The sequence below is a fragment of the Carettochelys insculpta genome, chromosome 9 (genome assembly GCF_033958435.1).
Source record: "Carettochelys insculpta isolate YL-2023 chromosome 9, ASM3395843v1, whole genome shotgun sequence".
Taxonomy (NCBI): Eukaryota; Metazoa; Chordata; order Testudines; family Carettochelyidae; genus Carettochelys; species Carettochelys insculpta.
In genome coordinates, this window is record NC_134145.1 from 764,278 (window position 1) to 777,671 (window position 13,394).

General features: G+C 52.0%; 1 protein-coding gene across 14 annotated transcripts in view; it reads left to right on the forward strand.

Annotated features, from left to right (window-relative positions):
- The first annotated feature begins 42 nt into the window (after positions 1-42).
- The window catches only part of SZT2 (SZT2 subunit of KICSTOR complex), a 106,596-nt gene continuing 93,244 nt past the window's right edge, over positions 43-13,394 (forward strand). For 12 of the 14 annotated variants that reach the window (XM_075003441.1, XM_075003448.1, XM_075003444.1 and 9 more), the window contains exons 1-5: positions 43-78; positions 6,471-6,596; positions 6,814-6,987; positions 7,380-7,550; positions 9,809-9,940. In XM_075003441.1, coding sequence (XP_074859542.1) covers positions 49-78; positions 6,471-6,596; positions 6,814-6,987; positions 7,380-7,550; positions 9,809-9,940 — 633 coding nt within the window. In that variant the 5' untranslated portion in view covers positions 43-48. Of the gene's footprint in view, positions 79-244; positions 452-6,470; positions 6,597-6,813; positions 6,988-7,379; positions 7,551-9,808; positions 9,941-13,394 lie in introns of those variants that run through there. The other 2 variants (XM_075003442.1, XM_075003450.1) reach the window with 2 other exon arrangements.

Genomic DNA, 13,394 nt, shown 5'->3' on the forward strand with positions numbered 1-13,394 from the left:
GGGGTGAGAGGTCATCGCACCCCACAGGGCGGGGCGGCGGCGGCGGCCATGGCTGCCTCCGAGCAAGCGGAGTGTGAGGTACCCTGCGCCGCGCCGGGAAGGGCGGAGGGGGCCGCGCCGCTGTGGAGGGGACTGGAAGTGTTCCTGACGGAGGCAGTCGCTGTTGGCTGCCGCGTTTGGGCCCAGGCCTGCCTGGACTGGGTGGCCTGTGGTGGTGATTGTCGTTCGGGGTTACAGGGGTAGCTGCCCTTGGCACCATCCCTGGCCCCAGCGGCGGCTGCAGGCGAGGTGCGGTGGGTGCGCGTAGCAGACAGAAGGGGTGAGGCGAGGACGGAGAGGCGGTGCGCGTCTGCACCGATGAGCAGCGAGCGCTCGGAGCTGGAGAGAGGTTTGGTTACGCCGGGGAGCGAGTCTCAGCGGGATGGCGGTGTTAGTCTGGAGTTTCACAAACGTAAGCAACTCTGGGGTACCTTAAAGGCTAACCAGTGTACTAGGTAACGAGCTGTGACGGAGTGGGGGGGGTGCCTGTGTGAGTCAGGCTGGGTGTCCCAGGCAAGCAGCAGCTCCCAGCGGCTAAGGATGACCCTGGGGCTACAACTGGCAGGTAACACCTCTGCCTGAACAAAGAGCAGGGAGGAGCTGAGCGGGGTTTTGAAGCGGGGGCGGCAGTTAGGAAGCTGGGGAAAGAGAGAGCTGGAGGGAGCCAGCCGGAGGAGGGGGAAGCTACACCCCAGAGGGGCACCCCTCGGGGTCTTCTCCCCAGGACGGGTTAGAAGGACTGTCTCTGGCTGCTGTGCTGTCGCTTCTGTGAGAAACTGGGCATCTGTTGCCTAATAAACCTGCTGAGTGAGAGTCACTCCTGCCAGCGGACGGGGTGCAGTGCAGGGGGACCCCTGAACCCCATCACACTGGTGTCAGAAGTGGGATGCACTGCACCCACGGATGAGCTCCCAGCAGTGGCTGACTGAGCACCAGAGAAGGAAGGAGTCTCACAAGAGCCAGAGGGGGAACAGAGCCATTCCTGCAGCTGCTGCTGGTGAGTGGATACCCTGGGAGATAGCAGGGAGATGGATTATACCCGACTCCTGAAGGCAGAGCTAGCAGGGCTGTGCAGAGAGAGGGGCCTGACCGTGGGGAAGGTGACCAAGGCCCAGCTGATTGCACAGCTGGAAGAGAATGACCGATCCGGGGGGTCAGAGCCTGTCCCGGCAGAAAGTGGCCGGTCAGCCTCGGGAAGCGTTTCGGATTCTCCGACAGGAGCAGGGGCTCGACGCCGTCAGACAGACGCGGTGCCCGCCAGGTCGCGCTCAGCTAGCGGTGGTCCATCGCGGGCAGAGTCCCCCGCCGCAGAGCTGTAACGGCTGGAACTTGAGGTGAAATTAAAGGAGCGGGAGCGCCAGGAACGGGAAAGGGAGCGGGAGCGCCAGCTACAAGAGACACAGCGGGAGGAGAACGAACGAGAACGGAAGGAGAGAGAGCGAGAGCATGAGGAGAGAGAGCGAGAGCGGGAGCATGAGCGAACCATGGCAGAGGCGAGACGCCAAGAGGCCCCAGCTGCGGTAAGCGGGGAGAGGGCCAGACGGCTCGGGGTGGCCAGTCACTTGGAGACGCGTGTGCTGGCCCAGTGTCAGGACCCAGGGGACATGGACGAGTTCCTTACCGCCTTTGAGCGAGCCTGTGAGTTGCATGAGGTTCCCCCAGATGAGTGGCTCCGGCACCTCACCCCCTTGCTGGGCCAGAAGGCCGCAGCGGTACTCAGCCAGCTGGTGGGGCTGCAGCCTGGGGACTATGAACGGTTCAAACAGGCCCTGCTGCATAAGTTCGGGCTAACTCCGGAGATGTACAAGAAGAAGTTCCAGGAGGCGCAGAAGAGGCCAGAGGAAACCCATGTAGATACAACCGCCCGCCTGAAGCAATACTACCAGAAGTGGGTGTTCGGAATGGGAGTCCAGTCCATAGAGGACCTGATCGAGCTGGCGGTCGTGGAGCGATTCTACGAGATGTGCGCACCTGACCTGAGGGTGTGGCTCGTGGACCGGAAGCCAGGGGACTCACATGATGCAGGGAAATTGGCAGATGACTTCACAAACAGCCGGGCCAGGTTTGAAAGTGAGCCCCACAAAGAGAGGGAGTCTCGGAGAGAGAGGGAGTCCCGGAGGGAGAGGGAGTCCTGGAGAAACCGAGAATCTCAGAGAGACCGGTCCCTAACTGTACGACAGAGGGGACCACCTCTTGGGCAAGACCAGGAAGGAGGGGCCAGCCACCCACCCCCCAGAGAGCCAAACAGAGCCCGGACAGAGCAGCCGGCCCGAGGGACACAACAAGACCCAGGCTGTTATCGCAGTGGGCGAAAGGGGCATAGAGCAGCCCAGTGCCCCAGGCTCCCAGACAGGTTGAGCAGGCCGGGGGTCATGGAGTCAACTGGGTGGGGTCCCAGAAGCCAGAGGGGCTGGCGGCCAAGGTGGGTGGTGCTGACAATGAGCACTCGGATTGGGCCGAGTCCGCCCCACAGACCAGCTCCTCAGGGGGACCAAATGCTCAGAGGCCAGTTTACAGAGTGGGGGCGGCACTGCCTCTGTGGAGCAAGTGTCTCAAACACCTCGAGGTAGGCGGGAAAAAGGTCACGGGGTTCTGGGACACAGGCGCTGACGTGACGCTGGCCCGACCCGGGGTGGTGGCACCGGGTTGCATGATACCCGATTCCCACCTGACGATAACAGGAATTGATGGGACCCCTTTCAAGGTGCCCATGGCGAGGGTGCACCTGAAATGGGGGAAGAAGGAAGGCCCCAAGGAAGTGGGCGTGCACAGCCATTTGCCGGCGGATGTACTGATGGGGGCTGACCTGGAGAACTGGCAAGGTGAACGCCCTCGTGCCCTGGTCCTGACCCGTAGCCAAAGAAAACGAAGGGTGCGCTCCCCAGATTCAGGGGTACAGGCCCAGCCAAAGTCACAGGAGCCACAGGGGCCAACCCTGAGAGAAAGGGAGCCCCCAAAAACCAGATCTCACAGGCCAGGGGTGCTGGAGCCAGGCAGGGATGGGGAAGTAGCATCCGCCCCTGCCCCAGCCGAAGAATTCCAGGCAGAGCAGCAGAGAGACCCCTCCTTGCAGAAGCTGAGGGAACTGGCCAGTCTCAGCCCAGCTCCACAGCTGGGGGAGGGCTGCAGGGAGAGATTCCTGTGGGAAAAGGGATTCCTGTACCGGGAATGGGCTCCCAGACGCAAAGCGGAGCCATGGAAGGTCCAGAGGCAACTGGTGGTTCCCCAAAAGTACCGGCGCAGGCTGCTGTACCTAGCCCATGATGTCCCGCTCGCAGGACACCAGGGGATCCACCGCACCAGGAGAAGGTTGTTACAGAACTTTTTCTGGCCAGGGATCTTTGCAGCTGTCCGTCTGTATTGCCTGTCCTGCGATCCCTGCCAGAGGGTGGGGAAGAGCCGGGACAAGGGGAAAGCTGCCTTGAGGCCACTGCCCATCATAGAGGAGCCTTTCCAGAAAGTGGCTATAGACATAGTGGGCCCCTTCAGCAAGGCAACGCGTTCGGGGAAGAAATATATTTTGGTAGTGGTAGATTTTGCCACGCGATACCCAGAAGCAGTGGCCTTGACCTCTATCGACGCTGACACCATGGCGGATGCACTGCTGTCCATTTTCAGCAGAGTGGGGTTCCCCAAGGAGGTCCTCACAGATCAGGGGTCCAACTTCATGTCGGCCCTACTGCAAAGCTTGTGGGACAAGTGTGGGGTCCGGCACACCTGGGCCACAGCCTACCACCCGCAGACCAATGGGCTGGTGGAGAGGTTCAGTGGGACTCTGAAGCAGATGCTGAGAACCTTCATGAATCAATACCCCCATGACTGGGACAAGTACTTACCCCACCTGCTGTTTGCATACAGGGAGGTGCCCCAGGAATCCACGGGGTTCTCCCCGTTTGAGCTGCTGTACGGAAGGAGGGTACGGGGACCCTTGGACTTGCTCAGAGAAGAGTGGGAGGGGACGGCCTCTCCTGAAGGGGAGTCAGTGGTACAGTATGTACTGACCTTCCGGGAAAAACTCACCAAGCTCATGGGCCTGGCCAGGGAGAACCTCTCCATGGCCCAAAGGAAGCAAAAGGTCTGGTATGACCGTAACGCCAGGGCCCGAGCCTATGCCACCGGGGATCAAGTGATGGTCCTTGTACCTGTGCGGCGGAACAAGCTGCAAGCGGCCTGGGATGGGCCCTTCAAGGTTGTCAAACAGCTAAATGACGTGAATTATGTGGTGTAACTGTTGAACCGGGCCCACAGCCACCGGGTCTATCATGTGAACATGACGAAACCTTACTGGGACAGACAGAACTTGGTGCTGGCCGTGTGCAGACACTGGGAGGGGCAGGGGGATGATCCCTTGGTGGATTTACTCACAAGGACTGGAGCCGGCTCCTTGCTGGAGTCTATTCCCCTCTCAGACCAGCTGACCCCTGCCCAGCAGACGGAGATCAAGGAGGTGCTGCATTCGCATCAACAGCTGTTCTCGGACAGACCCGGACGCACTGACCTGGCTGTCCACCGAATCGAGACAGGCACCCACGCCCCTATCAAGTGTGTGCCATTCAGAGCCAGAGGGAGGACGGCTCAGGACATAGAGCGGGAGGTTGAAGACATGCTGGCTCTGGGGGTGATCCAACCCTCGTCCAGCCCCTGGGCCTCTCCCGTGGTGTTAGTCCCTAAAAAAGATGGGTCTGTTCGGTTTTGTGTGGACGATCGCAAGCTTAACGCCATCACTGTCTCGGACGCCTACCCCATGCCCAGGCCTGATGACCTTTTAGACAAGCTGGGGGGAGCCCGTTACCTCACCACCATAGACCTCACCAAGGGGTACTGGCAAGTGCCATTAGACCAAGATGCCCGGCTGAAGTCGGCTTTCATCACTCCTGTGGGGCTCTACGAGTTCCTGGTCCTGCCCTTTGGCCTCAAGGGGGCACCCGCTACCTTCCAGCGTCTGGTGGACCAGCTACTGAAAGGGATGGAGAGCTTTGCCCTGGCTTACATGGACGACATTTGCATCTTCAGCCAGATGTGGGAGGACCATGTGTCCCAACTCAAGCAGGTGCTGGACCGACTCCAGAAGGCCGGTCTGACTATCAAGGCAGGGAAGTGCAAGGTGGGAATGGCTGAGGTGACCTACCTGGGCCACAAGGTGGGCAGCGGCTGCTTAAAGCCAGAGCCAGCTAAAGTGGAGGCTGTCAGAGATTGGCCAACACCCCAGACTAAGAAACAGGTCCAGGCCTTCATTGGGATGGCGGGGTACTACCGGAGGTTTGTGTCCCACTTTAGCTCCATCGCAGCCCCCCTCACGGAGCTACGTAAAAAGGGAAAGCCTGACAAGGTGGTCTGGACCGAGCAGTGCCAAGAGGCCCTCTGCGCGCTGAAGGAGGCTCTGGTCAGGGCCCCAGTGCTGGCAAATCCAGACTTCAACAAGCCCTTCCTGGTGTTCACCGATGCCTCAGACGTGGGGCTGGGCGCTGTGCTAATGCAGGTGAATGACAAAGGGGAGAAACACCCCATCGTGTACCTGAGTAAGAAGCTGCTGCCCCGGGAGCAGAACTACACGGCCATAGAGAAGGAATGTCTGGCCATGGTGTGGGCGCTGGGGAAGCTGCAGCCGTACCTGTTTGGACGGCGTTTCACCGTGTACACCGATCACTCACCCCTGATGTGGCTGCATCACATGAAAGGGGCCAACGCCAAGCTCCTGCGGTGGAGTCTGCTCCTGCAGGACTACGACATGGAGGTGGTCCACGTCAAGGGGAACAACAACACCATAGCCGATGCCCTGTCACGCAGGGAGGGCCCCGAACTTCCCCAGGTCACTGGCTAAGTGACCCTGCTCAGTGCGGTCTGGAAGTGGGGAGAGATGTGATGGAGTGGGGGGAGTGCATGTGCGAGTCAGGCTGGATGTCTGAGGCAAGCAGCAGCTCCCAGTGGCTAAGGATGACCCTGGGGCTACAACTGGCAGGTAACACCTCTGCCTGAACAAAGAGCAGGGAGGAGCTGAGAGGGGTTTGAATCGGGGGTGGCAGTTAGAGGCTAGGAAAAGGGAGAGCTGGAAGGCAGCCAGCCTGAGGAGGGGGGAAGCTACACCCCAGAGGGGCACCCCTCGGGGTCTTCTCCCCAGGACAGGTTGGAAGGACTGTCTCTGGCTGCTATGCTGTTGCTTCTGTGAGAAACTGGACATCTGTTGCCTAATAAACCTGCTGTTGTACCTGCTGAGTGAGAGTCTCTCCTGCCAGCGGACGGGGTGCAGTGCAGGGGGATCCCTGAACCCCATCACACGAGCTACCAACAAAAGCTCATTAACTAATAAATAAATTTTAGTGTTTAAGGTGGTACAGAACCACTTGTTTTTGAGGGGGGAAAAAAGCATCTTAGCTGTTGTGTTCTCTGCTCATCTGCCTAGCGATACGGTGACTTGTTCCCCTTCACTGCAGGTGGAAGAGGCAGGACAGGTCTTCCTCCTTATGAAGAAAGATTATCGGATCTCCCGTAATGTTCGCCTCGCCTGGTTCCTCAATCACCTGCATCAAGTCATTTGGGCTGTGCCCGAGTCAGAGCTGGTTAGTATGTATGCTCAGGTTTGAAGGATGGCGCTTATGCACTCATCAGTGCCCTCTGGCAGTTTGGCCAAGTAAGAGAGAAGATGTAGGACTTCTGTCCACCACAGCTCCTTGGGAGGCTAAGATCACAGTGAAAGGCTTTAGTTTGGTTATTTTTGTCAGCTACTTTCCTGTATGCCTGGCTTTTTTCTCACTCAATATTCTTTTTCTCTTGTAGGTGAAGTCAGATAACGAACTGGATATTATCAGCATCCTACCACATGGGTGGCAGCCACATGAGTCTATCCGGACTAGGCCCTACCTCTTAGTGCCCTCCACACAGGTTACTTTCCTGGCACGACAGTACCGCTTTGTGATTGAACTTGACTTGAGCCCATCCACAGGTATTGTGGTGAGTGTTTATGTCCCTTCGTCTCCCAGTGTTCCTCAAGGCTTTGGTCATGAGGAGATCCTGTTGCCATCTCTACTCTGGAAAGGCTTCCTCTTGTGTCCTTGCTCCAAGTGCGCATCTCCCTACCTTATGCCTGGAAAGCTTTGCTCCCACTGTGCCATAAAAGCTGTGTGCCAGCAGTTGCCACTTGCTGGGAATTCCACCCTTTTGCTTGGATTATCTGTATATGTGTTTGGCCTGCTGGGAGCAGAGCTTGCTTAGAGACTTTGCCTGGCTAAGATGGGGCTCTGCAAAGCCTTTCTAGAAAGACATATGGTGTGACTCCCTGTGCTTGGGACCTTTGCCAATGACATTGGAGAGAATGCTAACATTTTGCATTTGTACTTCTGCAGGATGACTCAACGGGGGAGATAATTTTTGATGAGGTATTTCATGCCCTTTCAAGGTGCCTAGTGGGATTGCTAAGACCCTTCCGAATCCCTGGTTCAGAAATGACCTACCAGCCAGAGATCTTTGTCACTATCCAAGCATATTCTTCTATCATTGGTCTGCAGTCCCACCAGGTAAGATTTTGTCATCTTCCTTTCCCCCAGTCTTCCTCTTTGAGAACTTCTTGTTACCCAAGCTGCTGATGAGAGCCTATGGAACTAGAGATGTGAGTTGTATGAGCACTGGTGTAGTCTTGCTTCTGAGATCTTGCATTCTGGTGTAATGCTGGATCAAAGGGAGCAAGTCATCTTGTGTGAGTGCAGCTCCATTGTGTTTCTATGGACAGGAGGCTGAGGTTTGGCATGTGGGCAGTGCCAAGCAAAATAGGGGATCTGTGGGTAGGAACCTGCTGTTTAAGGAACATTCGTATAAGTTATGCTTTGCCCCAGTGTGAATTGAAATCTCTTCAATAAACTTTTGAGTACCCTCCTAGTGAGATTGGACTATAGCTTAGGTGCCTCATAAACCATACATGCAAGAGCAGTTCCCATTTGAACAACTGAACACCAGTTGGTGGGGCCAGAAAGCACCCATGTAGCTAATTGCTCCCAAGCAAAACCGCAGCCCTCCAAAATCATGGCATTACCATGCCGGTTGCAGGCCATTGTTCTTTTCACCCTAGTAATGTGTTCTGTCCCTTTGCTTTGACACTCTTTGTGTTTTGGAAAGTAAGCTGTGTGGATCAAGGACTGCCTATTACCCTGTACAAAACTTTTTTATTCCTGAAAGAATTCTGTGCTCTGTGTAGTGCAGAATTCATATCTTCTGCAGATTTATTGGCTTCTACACTGGAGAATGGGGGAGTGAAGATATGTGTGGAACATATATCCCTTCTGTAGTAGCTCAGTGCATCTGCTGGCAGCAGAAAACTGATTACTGGGATTTGGTAGGGGAAGGATGGAGGCTGGACATACCTGTAGGCATCCATGGAGAGCTAGTCAGCAGGTGGGGCTGGGCAGTGAATGCCTCTCCGCAAATGAATGCGTGAGAGACTCTCTCTCTCTTTCCCAGTCCTGGCTTTTGCTGAATCCTGAACTTAGACATGTGGGGCAGAGCAAAGACAACTAAACAGGCAGGATGCTCATTCTTCATCAATTAAGCCTCCTTTACCGTGCCAGAATGGTGTAAAGGAGACTTATTGTAAATTACAGTAACTGAATCTTCAGCTGGGAAGGTATTTGTGGTTTCTGGATTTTACTTCTGTGCCAGAAAGACATAGTTAGGTTACATTACAGCTTGGGATCTATTTTACTTACCTGTTTTAAAAAAAAATGAAGGACAATGATTAGCAAAACTGTTCAACTTTTCTGTGTGAAAGTCTGAGCAAGTAAAGTGACTTCTATTGTACTGTGCACCAAATACCAAGATAACAGTAATTTAAATGAAAATCCAGGATGTTTATTGGAATGTGAGGTATTGGTTACCAAGTTTTTGTAGCTGACCTTTCACGTGTTTAGGAAATGCTGAAAAGTTAATGTTTTTCTGTATGGTAGTTTGAACAAATTATCAAAAAATATTAAACTTGCATGGTTATGTTGCATTATTTTGATAAAATAAGCAAAATTTTGCATTTTGGTTCAGAATTCCCCAGGAGTAAACTTGCACAATGAGCCCCAATCCTGTTAGCACTACTGCAATGAATGTAAAGAGGATACCTCCCTCTGTCCTTCCTATAAGCCCTCTGCCACTGATGTCAGCTTGGACTGCCTGTTTGTCCAGTTCTACAAATACCTGTGTGTTTTGTTCTAGTGCATCTCCCTTGGATGCATAGAATTGATCTGCATGACCACTATCCTTTTCTTCTTCAAATCCTTTCTCAAGACCCACTTCTTTCATGAAGCCTGCAAGAAATTTAGTTCAGGCTTTCTCACTTGTCTCTACCCTATTTTTTTTTTTGTCTTTGCTTCAAGCTGCTGCTGTTTTATCCTGCCAGTTATCATCAGGTAGTGGGGTCAGGATGTGGGCTAAAGTAGAACACATGTGCCTTCTTGAGAAATGTTAGACTGACATTAAAGGCATCTGGGGGCTTGGACAAGGAACCTGACTGCCTCCTGTTCAGTGCCTTTCCTCTCTCTGACTCCTAGGGTAGCAAGAGCCTTTTGCTCCAGAATGAGGTTGTCAGGTGTATGTTGTGGTGTCTCACAGAATCACAATGCAGAGGTGGCCAGTGTGAGGCCTTTCTTGTCATGACTTATAGTCCATCTCTTGCATTTCCCCTGAACTTCCTTAGGTGGTGCATGTGTGTGTATTGGATCAGTGGGACAGAAAACACTGTAATATGTGGTTGTTTAAAACCCTAGAGTAATGTCTTTCCCATGTGTGTCTGGCTCAGGTGCTATTCCAAGGCTGTCAGCTCGATGAGACCAAGAGAGAGGCCTTCCTGCAGCAAATTTACACACAGCTGTGTGCCTTTGAGAATAAAGTGGCTGAGGTACTTCAACAACAGTATGAACCCAAGCCCCAGGTGAGGCAAACAGAGGTGACGGGTAGACTGGAGGAGAGATGTAGGCTCTCTGGGATCATTTCCTTCTATACCATTCTTCTGGGAAGGGCTGGTACTAAGATGGACATGCTGGGTGAGCCTCAGCTGGGAGTCTGTCCTTTGCGAGGCACAGCCTTGTTCAGTAACTGGAAGAACAATGCATGGCTGCAGACAAAAGTGGACTGGGGGCAGGGGTTTCCATAGTAGGTAAGCAGGTATTTAGGAGGGATCATGTGGGAAATATTTACATGAGCTTGGGGTTATGTAGTTAAGGAGCTGGATTTGAGGCCAGTAGGCAGATCCCACCTCTGCACCAAGATAGTTCACATCATGAATGGCCCACAGCAACAGCAGGCTCAGCGTTAGTATTAACATGGGGAGGGAGGCTTGAGCAGCTTTCTCTCTGAGGTAGCAATGGACTCCTGAGCTGCATAAACAATGAGGCTGAGGTGATTCTAGCGTTGTTTTGAAACAGTGGTGTCTGGGGGATTTTTAGCACATGATGCAAGGTGTTGGCAAGTTAACATAAAGAGCCCTCAGGTTTGGGGTCAAGACAAGCCCTCTGGAGCCTGCTGCTAAGAACAGGATTTGAGGAAGGAGATGGAAGATAGGGAAGAATAAGTCTGATCCTGTGTGTGTGGGAGGAGATGAGACCCACAGGGTACAACCTGGAATTTGGGTAGTGCTGAGCCCGCTTAACTCTTCAGCCTCGACAATCTCTCTCGGTGCTTTGCTAGGGAGAAACAGCAAATGCCTACAGGCGCTGTTATCGCTCAGTGTGACTTCAAGGGGAGCACACTTTCAGCTAGATTGAGTGAATGCTCCCTGAGCCACTCGTGAATCGTACAGAGAGAGGCACCAGCAAATCTCCAAAGCCCCCCAGCCTTGCACTCCAGAAGGGTAGTTGACCAGTGTATTTTTGTTACTCAGTCTTCCCCTTCCTCGATATCAAGAGGATTCACACGTGGTCTTTGTAAACTGAGCTGAGATTTCCCAAGCATGTCAATCAAAACACACAGTTTCAGGTAACCTATAAAACAGGCTAACTGCTGAAAGATAGCTGTTAAGTACAAAAAATAGTTAACCAAAAAAGTAAAAGTAATCAGAGTAAATCTTGCACCTTATTTCGACTAAACAGTGTTTGGATCAAGCAGATTTTCTTAACCTCTCTGGATGTTGCAGCTTGGCTACAATTCTTAATGCACATGCTTCTCCTTTAAACCGGTCTTCATCTTCCAAGCATTCTTGTTGCATCCTGCATGTGTGGATATAGAGAAGCCAAAGCATGAAGCCACTGTCCTCTGTTTTATACCTTCAACCTTTGTACCTGAAAAACATGAGCTCAGACATGTCCTTGTGAGTTTCGCTGAGCTACAGGGTTGAGTAATCCTCCATTAAATGGTGCTTCTCTTACAACAGCATAAATCCCTTGTGTACAACACCGCTGCTGATTAATGGTCCCACAATGCTCTCCTGGTAGATCGTCATCACCCAGCAATAGAGACTTTCAAATTTACAACATACAGGGAAAAAAATCTCAACTTCCCTCTCCCTCTCCCTCTCCCTCTCTCGGACAGAACCGTGAGTGTCAGCAGATTACAGCCTTTCATACAACGGCTTACATGGCATGCTTGGTGTGAAGTACATCATAATTATATGGTGGAGTGAATATGTGGGTTCTAGGCTGCTGCTTAGAGGTATAGACTGCCATAGTGTAACTTCGTGCACATGAGTAAGATCATGTAGAGTTACATGCTTCTGTGTTTACAAGAACAAAATTGCCCAAATCCAAGGTAGCGAAAACAGAGGCAGTTCCTTTGTTTAGATGGCTGCTGCTGATTTGTGAGAACCTTGCACAGAGAATCAGACATTAAAGGGGCACCATAAACCTCATTTCTGACTGAAACCATTTGATCTGCTAATGTTATGAGTAGCTTTTACCGTTCCTAAAACTGAAAGGGACTTGTGGCGATCCTGTGAAGGTGACTTGTTGATATCTTGTGCCAGATGCCACTCACTGTGTTCCCAGTAGTTATCAGACATGGTTTATGTGGCATTTTGCCACACACAGGAGGAGAGAAATGTTATGTGAAAGTCGTAAAACTACGCAGGCTGGAAATGGGCTCAGGCAGGATGCTCTGGAGAACACGATATGCTAGGACCAGTGTTTTTTTTATTTTATCTTATTTTTAATTTTATTTTGAAGTTACCTAGAGTTTCCATTGACTGTTTGCCTGCCAGCAGACCCTGATGGCTTTAAGGAATCTGATGAAGTAAAGGAGTATCATTATGCACTGATGGATAGTAATTTTTCCTGATTGTGTATCTTCTTCCATCCAAGAGCAGTCCTGTGATCATAGAACACTGGAACTGGAAGGGACCTCCAGAGGTCATTGAGTCCAGTCCCCTGCCCTTGTGGCAGGACCAAGCACTGTCTAGACCATCCCCAATAGATATCTATTTAACCTGCTCTTAAATATCTCCAGTGATGGAGATTCCACAACTTTCCTAGGTAATTTTTTCAGTGTCTAATCACCCTGACACAGTTAGGAAGTTTTTCCTAATGTCCAACCTAACCCTCCCTTGCTGCAGTTTAAACCCATTGCTCCTTGTCCTATCCTCCAGAGGCCAAGAGAACAACTTTGCTTCCTCCTTTATAATCCTCTTTTAGGTACTGCATTTGTAAACTATCATGTCCTCTCTAACCCTTCCCTTTTTCTAAACTAAACAAGCCCAATTCTTTCAGTCTTCCCGCAATGCTCATGTTCTCTAGAACTTCAGTCATTCTTGTTGTTCATCTCTTGACCTTCTCCAGTTTCTCCCCATCTTTCTCAAAATGTGGTGCCCAGGACTGGACACAGTACTCCAACTGAGGCCTAACGAGCGCTCAGTAGAACAGAAGAATGACTTCATGTCTTGTTCCCAACACTCCTGTTTAATGCAGTCCCGGAATCATGTTTGCTTTTTTTGCAACAGCATCACACTGTTGACTCATATTTAGCTTGTGGTCCGCTATAACCCCTAGATCCCTTTCTGCTGTAGTCATTCCTAGTCAGTCCTTTCCTATTCTGTATGCGTGACACTGATTGTTCCTTCCTAAGTGGAGCACTTTGCATTTGTCCTTATTAAACTTCATCCTGTTTACATCAGACTACTTCTCCACTTTGTCTAGATCATTTTGAATTATGAGCCTATCCTTCGAAGCAGTTGCAATCGCTCCCAGCTCGGTCTCATCCGCAAACTTAGTAAGCGCACTCTCTATGCCAATATCTAAATCGTTAATGAAGATATTGAAGAGAACCGGTTCCAAAACAGATCCTTATGGAACCCCACTTGTTATGCCTTACCAGCGTGACTGCAAACCATTCATAACTACTCTCTGAGAATGGTTATCCAGTCAGTTATGCACCCACCTTATAGTGGCCACATCTAAGCT